This window comes from Cariama cristata, unplaced genomic scaffold (genome assembly GCF_000690535.1).
Source record: "Cariama cristata isolate BGI_N322 unplaced genomic scaffold, ASM69053v1 scaffold29889, whole genome shotgun sequence".
NCBI lineage: Eukaryota > Metazoa > Chordata > Aves > Cariamiformes > Cariamidae > Cariama > Cariama cristata.
In genome coordinates this window covers 13,877-26,730 of record NW_009637986.1, presented here as the reverse complement: position 1 = coordinate 26,730, position 12,854 = coordinate 13,877, and the positions used below count along the sequence as shown (strand labels likewise).

Here is a 12,854-nt window from a genome sequence, read left to right as displayed (position 1 = left end):
CTGAGTGCCAGGTTTGACAGAAAGGGAACAAGCAATCCCAGCTGGAGACGGGCAGAACCATTTTTCTTTCTTGATTAAAACTTGAGAACACCTGCTTCTTACCAAGGGGCATTGCTAACTATAAGGGGTAAACAAAAAATCTGAACTGTTTTTCCTGCAGAATTTGCTTTCTGATAAACAACTCAGATCTCTGGCCCTAGAAAGATTTAGTGAATCTCTTTTCTAACATAGTTCTTGGAAAAAGCAATCAGCTGCAATGTACACAGAATTCCACTTCCGAGACAGCAGTTTGAATTCAAACCCCCTCCTTCTGGCTGACTGAAGCTGTGCCTTCAATCTCCATTTAGGAAACAAATGGAAATGGAGACAAGTGGAAATGAAGTCAGTGGCCTTCCAGAGGACAGAAGTACTACTCATACTCTCAGATCCCTTCACCTGTCTCAACAGAAAGCAAGACAACACGACAAGACCTAGTACTGCATTCTCATCCTGGAACGTGGGCTGTTCAACTTGAGATGAAATAAACTATAGAATATATTTCATAATATAATATAAAATATAGGTGATACAGACTTGCTTATCTCACTAAATGGCAGATACAGGGCAGAGATTCTGTATGCGAGAGAAGCACTAAGCACATTTTAATAGAACTAAATGAAAACCAACAAGCAAAGCATATATACCTTTACACTTTCTAGACGGATCTGATACCCAACAGTGAGTCCAATTCTTTCTGTTCTTTCTTTGGCTACACGTTCAGCCACAGAAATGGCAGAGATCCTGCGAGGTTGAGTGCAGATGATGTTTGCAACTCTGCTCGGAGTTCCTTGCAAAGAAGCATCCAAAATAAACTGAGGAATCTGAGTGGTTTTCCCACATCTGCACAATCAAATCAGGGATTAATTAAAAAAAACAAACACAAACCCAATACCTTCCATCCATGTAAATTAAGATGACTGCATTCCACTTGAAATTTGCTTTGTTTCATTAATGTCATCCTTCACAAGAAGTTCACCTACAACTGCTGTCACCGGTCACAGATGGTCCACAACCCTAACCTTTTCAGGACCTGGATACATAATCCACATTTTTCTGTGTATATATTTTGATACATAAAGTCTGTATGTGCAATCACACTCTTACCCTGTCATGCCGCACACAACAAGAACTTGGTGGCTCTTCAGCAAATCAAGAATGGTTTCTCTCTCTTGCCATGCAGGGAGCTTCTGTCTTTCATACAACATGGACTGGAAGTGCCTAGAAGACTGATGCACAAAAACAGACAGCATGGTGGTTAGAACACCTCTGGAGTGGAACAGAACCATTTGAAACAGCAGCCTGTGGCTTAAATATTTATTTCTCTAAAGCAAGCATGAAAACAGATATTCTGTTCTGTACATTATACCTTTTTCAGTCGAAATTGCGAACAGATTTTAACATTTTCGTTATACATAGACTTTGCCTGCACATCATACTTTTTGGAAAGCTTTTTCTTGACATTCACGTAACTCTCATTCTCCACAACAACTTGTTCAGGCTTATCTTCCTCCTCCTCTTCTTCTGCCACCTCCTCTTCTTCCTGAGGCTCTGACATTGTTGAGGCTTGAGACAGAGAATGTACAGTAGGTATTCTTGTTACTAAGGAACAGGACCTCATCAGCGCTGCAGAAGAGACACACATGTTCCAGGAGCGTTCTCAACAAAGAACCTTGTTAGACCGAAGCTGAGGGTCTGCAGGACCATTTTTGACATGCATTTAGTCCAACACTACCCACAAACCTCCCCTCAACACCATCAAACAAACTACAACTTCTCCAGCCTCAACCCACTTGTCACTACCACTAACCAGCTGTGCTCTGCAACACCATGCTCCAGGTGGCCACATGGTGAACTAGACTGGTAACTGGTTTGCCTTCCTGAATGTTTTTCATGTCTCAGCTCCCTTCTCCAATTCACCACATGACTGTGATGGCATCAACAGCTTAAATTAATTAAAACTACATTGTCATATTAACTGTTAAGCCATTGCCAAGTACTTTTAAACTGGATCAGGTACTTTGCTGCCTACTGCCTATCAACTGAAGTGGGATTTTTCTCAGACAGTCAGCCAGCCCTTGAAAGCTTTAAGGCTACATTTATCTAAACTAGGTATTTTATAACATAAGGAAGACTATTTGGAATCTCTGATTTCAGTTTCTGGAAAAAAGCTGTCTTTCTGTGGAGCTGTTAAAAAAATGGAATAATTTGTTTTACTGTAACAAAAAAATAGGCTGTCACTATTTAGGTGCTCTAAAACATGATGTAGTTGTTCTCGAAAACTCTCTTGAAGAAAGCTTGCCTTAGATAAAACAGTTTTGGAATTGAGAGCCTGAAGGTCATCTATGCCATGGAGTGGCTGTCCCCCTGCCATAAGTGACTCAGTCCCAGCTCTTCCCCGGTGAAATCAACCTAGTTGCACTTGCATGCAAAAAAAAGGATGATACCTTGAACAACATTCTAGAACCACCTGCAACATTACTTAGACTTAAATCCACCTTTACAAAATTAATTTTGAGGAGGGGTTCGCAATTTTTTTTTTTTTTTTTTTTTTTTTTTTTTTACGAAAGATGTTTCTGAATTGATGAGTAGCACATGCACCAAAGCTTCCAAACAACCTTCCCCATTCCCTTCCAAGCACACTTCTCTGGTCAATTTTGGTGAGCTTACACCACATCTCTCAATGGCTTTTTATTCATTGTGAGGGAATAGGCATCATTCACTCTGCCAACCCAAACTCATTGGCTCTGTGCTCCTTTAACTCAGTTCTTGCCAGCAGAAAACCTCTCTGCTGCAACTTTATTATGGAAGGGACTTCCTGAGGCACAGACAGATCATGGATCTGGCTTACCACATGACCTTAATCTCCAGAAACAGATTTGGAACAGATGCCTGAATTGGGCTCTCTGCCTTCTCTTTTTTGTCTTTTTACATCTTTTTGACTGTTCTTAGCCCAGAAACCGTAGAGGGCAATTTGGTGTACCTTCAGATATTTGATTTGAACCAGACGTACTCTCTGTCTGTAGCTTTACCAAAGGTGTTGCCAGTGGGGACACAGGAGGAACACTATACTTGTGGTGAGTATTTTTAAGTAACTCGCTTATTTCAGATTCATCTTCTAAGCAAGTCACTAAGGTGTATATCACTGGTTCATTAGACTCTGCAGCTATCAAGGCCTTTCCAAAGAGGAATTCAGCAATGTGTAAACGCGAAGCAAGAGGTAGATTCTCGTCAGTGGAATAAAATGCCACAAGAGGTGCCTGAAGTGGATACTTGTTTTCTTCAGGAAATCTTACTTCAAGTTCATATATGGGACCATCACTGTTAGTTCTGAGATGAGCATCATCTACAGAGTTCCTGGATGGTTTTAGAGGGTGGTTTGGAGGGAATTCATGTCCAAATCTGCATTTTGAACCAAACCTGCAGCCTCCTTGGAGATAAAATTTACATATTTCCTTTGAAGTCTGCTTTGCTGTGTCTCTAGTACAACCACTGTTTTGTTTAGATTTGCTGAGCCTGTTTGCTAGGTACTCCAATTTCAAACTGAAAGTCCAAACACGATTTTGAATTCTTTCCACAAATTTTTCGCCATAGATTGACTGGAGGGCAAAAGCCTCTTCTTGTCTCTGTTCTAAACATTCTTCTTGACTGGCTTCAGCAGCTGTTGTGGAAACCTGCATCTTCTCTCCATATCTTTCAGTAAAGCACTGCAATAGCAAATACTCCAACGATGCCCCAATATTACCATTGCAGGATTTCAGCACTGTCCTACAACGCTCACTGTCAAAACCATACCTGCAACAAAACAGAGACAGCATGGCAACAAGTGAGTGACAGAGACTTGTACGAAGCAAAATAACCACACACCTGCTTGATTAGGCTTACAGTAAGGAAGCATGTATGGTATGAGATACTATTACTACTATTGGGGGAAAAAAAACCCACACCAAAATATTTATTTTAAATGACAGTGGCAGGCAGTAATTTGCTGTCTGTGAATGCTAGTCTGTCGTTTATAAGGTGATAAATCAGGTTATGTGGCAACTATCTCACACCTCAGAATGTAGCACATAATAGTTACAGGATTGGATTTCCCAATTCAACTATATAAATTAAACTCTTCAGAAAACGCTGAGTCCTCTCCCATATAAAACACTCTCAAACAAAGCCAAAATAGTTAATAAATGCTCATATCTGAGCAAAATGGATGAAGAACATTTACAAGGTTTTGAAACATTACCTACCTGGAAGAAACATACATATAACAGCAATGCTCCCTGAGCTTTCCCAATATCTGTTTCATTATCTTGGAGAAAGAACTGAAAACTTCACTGAAAAAAGGCTGGAGTGATTTATTTTCATAAAAGCATTATTTTAAATGCATCTAGTTGAGGATTAAATTTGTACGAGCTACAAACTCATCAGTTCTGCACATAGAACTTCCCTGGAGTCAAGAGGAAGTCCAAGCACTGAAGGCTTACGGTACCAAAACCGTAGTTTACCTCTTCAGGATACAAACTACTAGATTTACCTCTTCAGGATACAAATTATTCACTGAAAAGCATCACCTGGAGAGTTTGTGCACAGCAAATGAAGACACTTCACTTTCCACAATTCTGTGCTCAGCTGGCTCAGTAGACAACCTTGGTATTATGCGAGAAACTTCCTGATCTGTTGACCAGCACTGTTCATCATCAAGGTAATCAGGTTCATCATCATCTTCACCAGAACCAGCTACTCTGATAAAAAGAGTTATCAAATTAAAATGAAACAAAATTACACTGTTAGGTAGACACAAAACTCCGACTCTGCAGTTTTAAAACCTCCATTTAAAGGGAGGATTCTGCTACTCTTTTCCCAGAGTTAATATTGTAAAAGAACAAAGCAGACTGAAAACCACAGGATTTGATATCAAATTAAAAGTTAAGGGAAAAAGAATACTGTTTTCATTTCTAACAGTGTGCCTGCTAAAGCGTGCTCATCTAGAAGACCTAGAAGTAGTGTCTCCATTTAAACTAACTCTGATTCAGGAGCCAGATCCTGCCCTTGAAGTTCTTGAAGAAGTTCTTTCACTCTTCTCTGATTCTCCGATGTCATGTGTATAGTCTGCAGAGGCATTCTCACTTCAGGTCTCTCTTTCGTTTGCCCTCCTCTTCTGGCAGAGGCATTTGATCTAAAAATTAAAATAGAACACAACAATGACTTATTTCCCTGGCTCAAATGATTTGACTGAATTGGGATGTATGAGGACCCAACTCTGTAATTCAAAACAGGAAAACCAAAATAAGACAAGTCCATCACCTAAGGATTATTCAGTTGGGTTCATTCTTACGTGACCAGGATGTGTGTGTCTGTATCTGTGCACACACATGCATGCATATATGTATTTTATCCTATGTCAGATCCAAAGTGATTTAATAAACACTTTGACAGGTAAAGCTGTTCTCAGACTACAGTACAACCATGTATTTCTAAGCTAGATTGGTCAGAATACATTCAGGATACTAATTCATTCTAAATTGCTTATTTTCCATGGCCCAGCTTCTGCTTTGCAATGTACAAAAATAAATATCCTGTGTTTATTAGCATTTTGATCAAAGATGTTCTGAAATTACTTTATGACCAAAGAAGAAAATTAGAGGTTCTAATCTTTTTTTAAAAAAACCTTTTCTAGCTAGAAAAGGTTAGAAATGTTAACCGAAAGAGACATGTAAAACCTGCTTCATACTGCAACAGCTTCATCACCCCTTCACTCTTTTGCACATTCAGAGATGTTCAAAAACCAGCCCGAAAGTATCCCAAACATCTTTATGCCAAACCCCTCCAAATTAACAGAAAGACCTGGATTCCAGCCTTGGCTCCTCGAAGAGACAAAAATCATCTCCATCGTCCCAGATTTTGGTTGAACATTTCCTATTTCCACCAAGTTGAGACTTGTTTGAATGGCCACTGCTGCCGCCTCCTCTTCCACTGCCTCCTCTCCCTCTTCCTCCTCCTCCTCTCCCTCTTCCTCCTCCTCTGTTGGGCTTTCCTCTTTTCCTTCATGCTGAACTCATGTTCTCTTGCTGAGGAAGGGAAAAAAAATAGCCCTTAGTTATGAAGATGATTCAGCACATTGCAAACGCCTGGGCATACATTACATTACTGTTTTTCCATGTGACAAGAGAAGATACCCTCTCAAACCACTGTTAATGTATGTGCCTGAAGCAAAGCACATTTTTCTAGAACACTGTAAAACAAGTTCTGTGGTTTTAGAAAATAAAAGTAATATTCCTCACAGCTGTTCAAACAAAAACTGCAGGATCTCTGGCAAAAGGATGAGCCTCCCAGCAGTGCTGCCTAGCCTGGGAGCTCCAGTTCTGCCACTCTGAGGGTATTTTCTTGGACATGGGACCCCAAAGGACAAACCTTCAGGGGACCTTTCAGAGCAGAAAGCAGCCTGTGCCCTGCCACTTTTTGACTCAGGAATTTGCAGGGCTGAGAGTAAAAGGTCAAAGAGGAGCTGAAGCCAAAGATATAGTTTGTTTCCACATTAACCTGATCCTGACCTATCCCCTTCCATAAGGAGCTGCCCAGATGGCTGAGTGCTCTGTGGAGCCTGAGCAGCAGAGTGATTAGGGACCTGTCTTGGAAAACAGAAGCCCTCTTCTTCTCACAGCAGGATCTTCACCAGCTCCGACATAAGCCCATTAGCATTAAGCAGTTGTTGTCAGTGATAGAATGGCCCAACATTAACACATGCCCCAGCATCATGCTCCTGCAAATGAAAAGCTACTGCAGGGATGGGTGAGCAGCTGTGGACAGTCTGGCAGGAGCTTATTACCTGGATCTTTGCACTGGCACCTCCAGAGCCAGGACAAGAACTGATGTGGCCATGCATGAGTAACAGCCCAAATGAGGGCTTGGGGAGCGGCAACAGTTTGGGGCTTGGAAAGAAGCAAACTTCCCCTTTTGTGGCACTTCCCGTTGGAGCTCCACCAGGACTGGACAGGATTTTACAGACAAGCTGACTCCGCTCAGGGCAGCCTGGCATAAGCGAGGGAGGCTAAGAGGGTGAGCACAGCTGCCGGACATAGACACTCGCAGCCGTCCCCGAGGATATTGTCACACGGTGTCTCAGCCTCCTTCCTCACAGCACGGAGCCCCCGGCAGAGAACAGCCGCGCTCCGCTGGGTCGCTTCCCTGCCGACTCCTCCAGCACCTCCCCGCGGCCTCCGCCTCGCACACCTCCTCGGGGTGTCCAGTCACCAGCACCCCACAGCTGGGGATACCCAAACCTGGCCCTGCTCCTCCCTCTCCACAGGGCCCCCGTCTCCTCCTCCCGTCCATGTTCCCGGGACGCCATCCCCCTTCAGCCTCCTTCACGAGGCCCCCACGCACCCTCTTCCTCTCCACGGCGCCACTACGCCCTCTCGGGGACTCCCACGCCCCCGGGGACGCCCGTACCTCTCCTCGCCGCTCCGCACCAGCCCGGCGCAGTGCCCCCTGACCCGGAAGCACCGCCTTCCTCTTCCTGCCCGCCGGCCTCCCTAGCAACCGCGGGCACTTCCGCCTGGCAACCAGGGACGGCAGCACTTTTGGCCGCCGCGCCCCCCTCAACAGGTTGCCCCGCGGACAGGACTGAGGGTCCCCTATAAAGAATCGCACACTCAAGCAGCACACTGATAATTATGTGCAGTTTCAAGCTGCTGTGTATTTGAATATATATTTGAATTTCAGCCAACAGTTGTAACAGTGACACTGGTTGTTTCTTAACAGATGCAGCAGTTTTTAAAGTGTGTTTCATACTCCCAAATAAAAACAAGTATGGTAAGAAAATCTTAGTAGGTGCTAATTCCTCTTACAAAACTGAATGCATGGGATTAAAATGGAGGAAATCTATAGCAGTTTCTGGGTGAGGGTTACATAGATAACAACTGACATCTAAGCTGTGAAGCCGAGGTGGGGAGGCCCCTCTGGAGATCTCCGGCCCCCTGCACAGGCAGGGTGACCCATGACGGCTGCCCTGGGCTGCATCCCATCAGGTCTTTAATAATCTCCACGGACAGAGACTTCACAACCCCTCTGGGCAACCTGTGCCAGGTTCGAGCTTAAAGCAAAAAGTTTTACCAGCAAAAACGTACTATTACCCAAGTAACACACTGCTTTGGATGTGTAAGAACCACCACACAGCAGCTGCCGTGAGGGTGTTTCCTCAGGCTCCTCTCACAGAGCCATGGCCCTGACGGTCCACTGGGGCTTGCTCTGCCCCTTGCCAGCTCCCCACCACCCCCACAGTGGGGCTCAGTGGTGGTGGAAGAACGGGCAACGGGACTGCACAGTCTCATAGGTTTTTGCCTCTCATGCTCTCTGTCTTGTAGTGAAAATGCCTGTTTTCCACCACTTGCGTTTCCTAGAGGGGGAGTGCAAAAGGACGCCTGAGGGTGTGCTCGAGAGGGACGGTCATGGAGTCCACATCAGCGTCAACAGAACTATGTATGTCAGCAGCTGGAAAAATGACAAGGTAATTTTAAGTATTCCTTCATCTTAAACTTTCCCCGTGTTTGGAATGGAGCATGTCTCACTATATCCACCCTTCAAAAGACATACAAAGGAAAGTCATAACCTGTCAATGATCAGACCAGGCTCTTCTTCCACCTGGGAATCTTGTCAAAGCCCAGTCTGAAGACTTGAGACACTTGGGATCTTCAGATGCCCTGCTGCCTCTTGCAAACACACTGGTCATTGCTGGCAGGCAGGCTCTGGTGAAACACCTGGTCAGTGTGGCACCGATGGTGCCCAGCATGGCACAGCCACCATGAAAGCTCTGTATAAATGGGCTGTGCACACATATTGTGCTAGGCATGGCCCTCCTGCACGTGTATATACGCCACACACACATCCTACAGTGAAACAGGGGAGCTCTGGCCATCAACAGATACACCATTGTTTGGCTGCCCTTGGTTACTGAGTTCCCCACAAATGAATTAGTAAGTATAGGAAGTATTGCTGATGCTGCAGAGGAGACAGTCCTTGAAACGAGACAAATAAGGGTCTGCAATTAGGAAACAGCATCTTGTTAGATGTTATTAGATCTAGTCTGGCCTTTTTTTGACTTTCTTACAAAAACATTGGTGCAATGATAAGAATTAAGCTTATGGTACAGAAATGCTTTACAGCACAGATTTAAATCCCCAGGCATGGCTTAGTGGCCTAGGCTGAACAAATGAGAAGACTTGCTCTGCCTTGATCCACAGAAATAAATTCTGGAAAATTTAATTAACCCCTCAGGCTGTCAGGCTAGATGAGTTGTTTGCAAGGCTGGGGACAGCAGTTCTGTGCTGCATAAATTGTTAAGATCCTGTGAGACTACCGTGAGACTACCAGCAGGGGAGGGGTTTATTGGACACTGTGGCTGGCCAAAAGATTCTAAGCTCTTACCTGAAATCCTTGTAGAAGCAGGAACCTGTCTAAATCTGAAAGAATAGTCACTTTGCTCTCCATTATCATCTCTGAATACAATAGGAGACTCAGAGGCAGCAATCTGAAAGGATATTGTAATGAAAGGAAATAATACTGTAAGCATAAACATTAACCATTTTCTTTATCCTTCATCTCTCATTAAATGCAGAGGATTGGTAATGGAAGTCTGCAACATCCTTCTGGGGCAGTTTATGAAGATGAGTTCAAAGAGAACATGTTTCACGGGGCTGGAACCTACACATTTCCAAATGGAACAAAGTACATTGGACCATTCAATGAAAAAAAGCATGTTAGAAGTGGAAGAGTCATGTCATCTCTTCTATTAGTTTTGATTTCATAAGCTGTAAAGTCCAAATAAAATTCACCCAGCATGGGAGTAGGTTTCTTTTGCTACCAGTGAAACTTGCACCAGGTATCTGAGATTGCTGATCCCAGTTGTATCCTTTCCATGAGATCAGTCAAAAGTCTGTGATTCATTCCCAGTCAGAAGTTTTCAAGATGGTTATTCCACCCACCCACTTTTTGTTACCAGGTCTCTGGGCTCAGGCAGAGTTCAGAGAAATAGAACAGTTCAGACCCCTTTCACAGCTGTTGATTCATGCTGTCTGCCTACAGATGCACGCAGAAATAGAGTACTGATTTGCACTGATAGTTTGCAAAGTTTGTGTTTACTTATTTTTTGAGGTAAAGTACAAATTTCAGAGAGATGGGAAATGTGGAGGTCATTTTCATCACTCGGAATAAAATATTTTAGTGACACTCATACGAACATCAGCTGAGTTTGTTTCTTTTGAATAAGTGTGCGTGTCTTGAATTGCTAATATACTATCTTTTCCTAAAACAATAAGTCAATACCCACTTCATAATCCAAAAAGCAGATTTAATGAGAAAATTAACTGTAAAAAATGACATGAGAACATTCATGTTTATTCTTCTTAAATGACTTCTCTGTCAAATTTGCTAGGTTTGATTTAGGTTTAATTTTTCTTTAAGTACCTCCCCAGTCCAGTATCTGAAAGAAATCTAAAATTTATGGTTGGTGATATGTGGTCTTTCATCAGAAAAAAAGCCCCATCTTGCCCTGCTGACCAAAATAATAGCCACAATAGTACTAGAATGATGATGAATTCTATTTTTAAATGATCAGACACCAAATGAATGTTACAGAATGGATCTGGATACAAAATGGGAACCTGTATGACAAACTCAAATGTTTGGGGAAAAATTAAAGACATTTATTTCAATGCTTTAGAACAGATTGTGTTAAGTTATGCCCCTATTACAGCGGCATGTTAAAATCTGCTACAGAGCTTTTGTCTTTTGCTGTCATATTAAATGACAGACATCAATTCTGCATGAAGTCTAAACCTGTGAGTACTCATCACTTGCAAAGGGGCCAGCACAATGCTTGTCACTAGTAGCTGATCTGTAGAGAAAACCAGCTGGTTCTGATTTGAACTTGTGATTTCAACTAACTAAAATGCTGATGTAGACACACCCTTGGCAGCAGAAATCCAATCTTTGCCAGTCACTGTCGTTTTTGCCAGGGAATTAAGACATCTCCTTTCTGACACTGGTTTCTGACTGTTAATACGCACCACTCCCTGACAGCCCAATGCAGACTATTTTGCCAAGTTTCAGAATTGCTAGTTTCCACCTACTCACTCGAGATAGGTGTCAATTCACCACATCACTGTGGCTTTCATGAACATAAACAGGCCGTACCATAGCAACTCGCTGTGACTGCTAGGTGGCTTCATTTTTTTAAGGGAAACAAATCTCCAGTAATTGATTTTAAAAGTTATTTTCCCCTCATTTGCAAGGGATGCTGATGCATAAACATTTCTTCTTTACAGCAGTCTTCAGGTGTAGTGATGAGCTTGATCACAGCTTTCAAAGATCAGCAGAAATATGTGGTTTATGAGGACTGAATTCATATGGCAGTTACTTTTTTTTCCCTGCAGGAGGCTGTAAATCCTTGCACTTTGTCATAACAGCATGTAGCGGGATGGGGAAAGGGTAAGACAGGATGGATTTTTACAGCTAGATCACACGCTAACTGGCTGCATACACCTAGACATTTTTAAGATGCCTCTAATGAAAGTTAGGATAAACTTCATAGGACTTAAGCCCTGGTAACATCAAATCATGACTGGGATAATGAAGTCTTTCCCGTAGGTGCTACATGCTGGGAGGATGTTAGTTTAAATACAGTTTTGCAAAGAAAGGAATATGTTCCTTAGCTGTCTAACCTGTGTGCTTTGTAGGTCAAAACTTTTACAGGCTACAGTGTGGGAGAAAGTTAAGGCAGGTACTCACACTACACTGAGAAGGTTCTGATCCCTGGCAATTTGCTTATCTGGGTAGCGCATGCATCACCGTGCTGCCACAAACTGACTGCATTCTCAACGGGCGGGATTTAGGTCATTACTAAATGGAAGGTGAAGAAGACTTCATAGATGAAAATGGAGTGGAGTGGCACATTTCATGGCTCGGCAGCAGTGAGACTGAAGCAGAAGTTGAAAATGTAGTTATTTGGCATGACAGTAGCGCGTGTGTTAAAGGCAGCTCTCTGATTGCTTTCTAAGCTCAACAGCTGTGACGAGTTTTCAACAGGCATTGATTTCTTCATGTATTTATTAAAAATAACCCCTGAGGATTCATGCTAATAGTAAATAAAATTATTTTTCTTTTCAGGCTGATCAGCTGAAGTCTCCTAAGTGAAAACCTTAAAGAAATGAAGTTGGATAGGGTGAATTTGTAAGTGGAGCCATTAATGACTAGAATTCTTTTTTTTATTTGTTCCCTAGGAATGTCTTTCTCCCTGAGTTTCAAAAAAACCTGTCATCAACAAATGAAGCCTAATTTATGCTCAGCTTTTGTAACTTTCCCCAGAAAACAAACCTCACCACCCACAGAAGCTTTTGCAAACGCAGTGCTCATATGATCACGTTTACCCTAAGCCAGGTGTTGCACAGTGGCGTCAGGGCAGAGAGCAAGTGCAGCTGTAACATGGTAGTTACTCCTCATGGGTCAAGCCCTTAAACCCCAGGCTCCAGTACCAGACTGCTCAAGGACAGACCTCTGCCATGCACCAAAACTGTTTTTCTCTGGGAAGGGAGAGCGCACAAGGGAGACTGATTGCTGCCACTGTCCCATCTGAAAGTCTAATGCAATGAAATACTTATTTTTGTTTGCGTTTGGTCATCAAAGGTCTCTGCACTATGAATCTAAATACTTTGGTTTACAAAGCAGAAAAACTGTTTTCTAGTTTAAAAAAAACCAAACCAAACCAAACCAAAAAACCACAACATACCAGTGCTGTCAGGAAAAAATGTGTTGAGTCTTTGTTTGCC

General features: G+C 42.8%; 2 protein-coding genes across 2 annotated transcripts in view; one reads left to right on the top strand and one right to left on the bottom strand.

Moving 5' to 3' along the window:
- DHX57 (DEAH (Asp-Glu-Ala-Asp/His) box polypeptide 57) overlaps positions 1 to 6,092 on the bottom strand; it is an 18,579-nt gene extending 12,487 nt beyond the window's left edge. Inside the window, 7 exon segments of the mRNA XM_009708552.1 lie at positions 684 to 879; positions 1,144 to 1,265; positions 1,406 to 1,602; positions 3,020 to 3,831; positions 4,605 to 4,775; positions 5,057 to 5,209; positions 5,878 to 6,092. Of these exon segments, the coding sequence (XP_009706854.1) occupies positions 684 to 879; positions 1,144 to 1,265; positions 1,406 to 1,602; positions 3,020 to 3,831; positions 4,605 to 4,775; positions 5,057 to 5,209; positions 5,878 to 6,092 (1,866 nt within the window).
- Positions 6,093 to 7,363: 1,271 nt separating this feature from the next.
- MORN2 (MORN repeat containing 2) lies at positions 7,364 to 12,029 on the top strand. Its single transcript, XM_009708553.1, is given in 6 exon segments — positions 7,364 to 7,478; positions 7,795 to 7,845; positions 8,433 to 8,539; positions 9,647 to 9,794; positions 11,922 to 11,967; positions 11,969 to 12,029. Coding segments are annotated over 6 exon segments (528 nt in total).
- Positions 12,030 to 12,854: the final 825 nt, after the last annotated feature.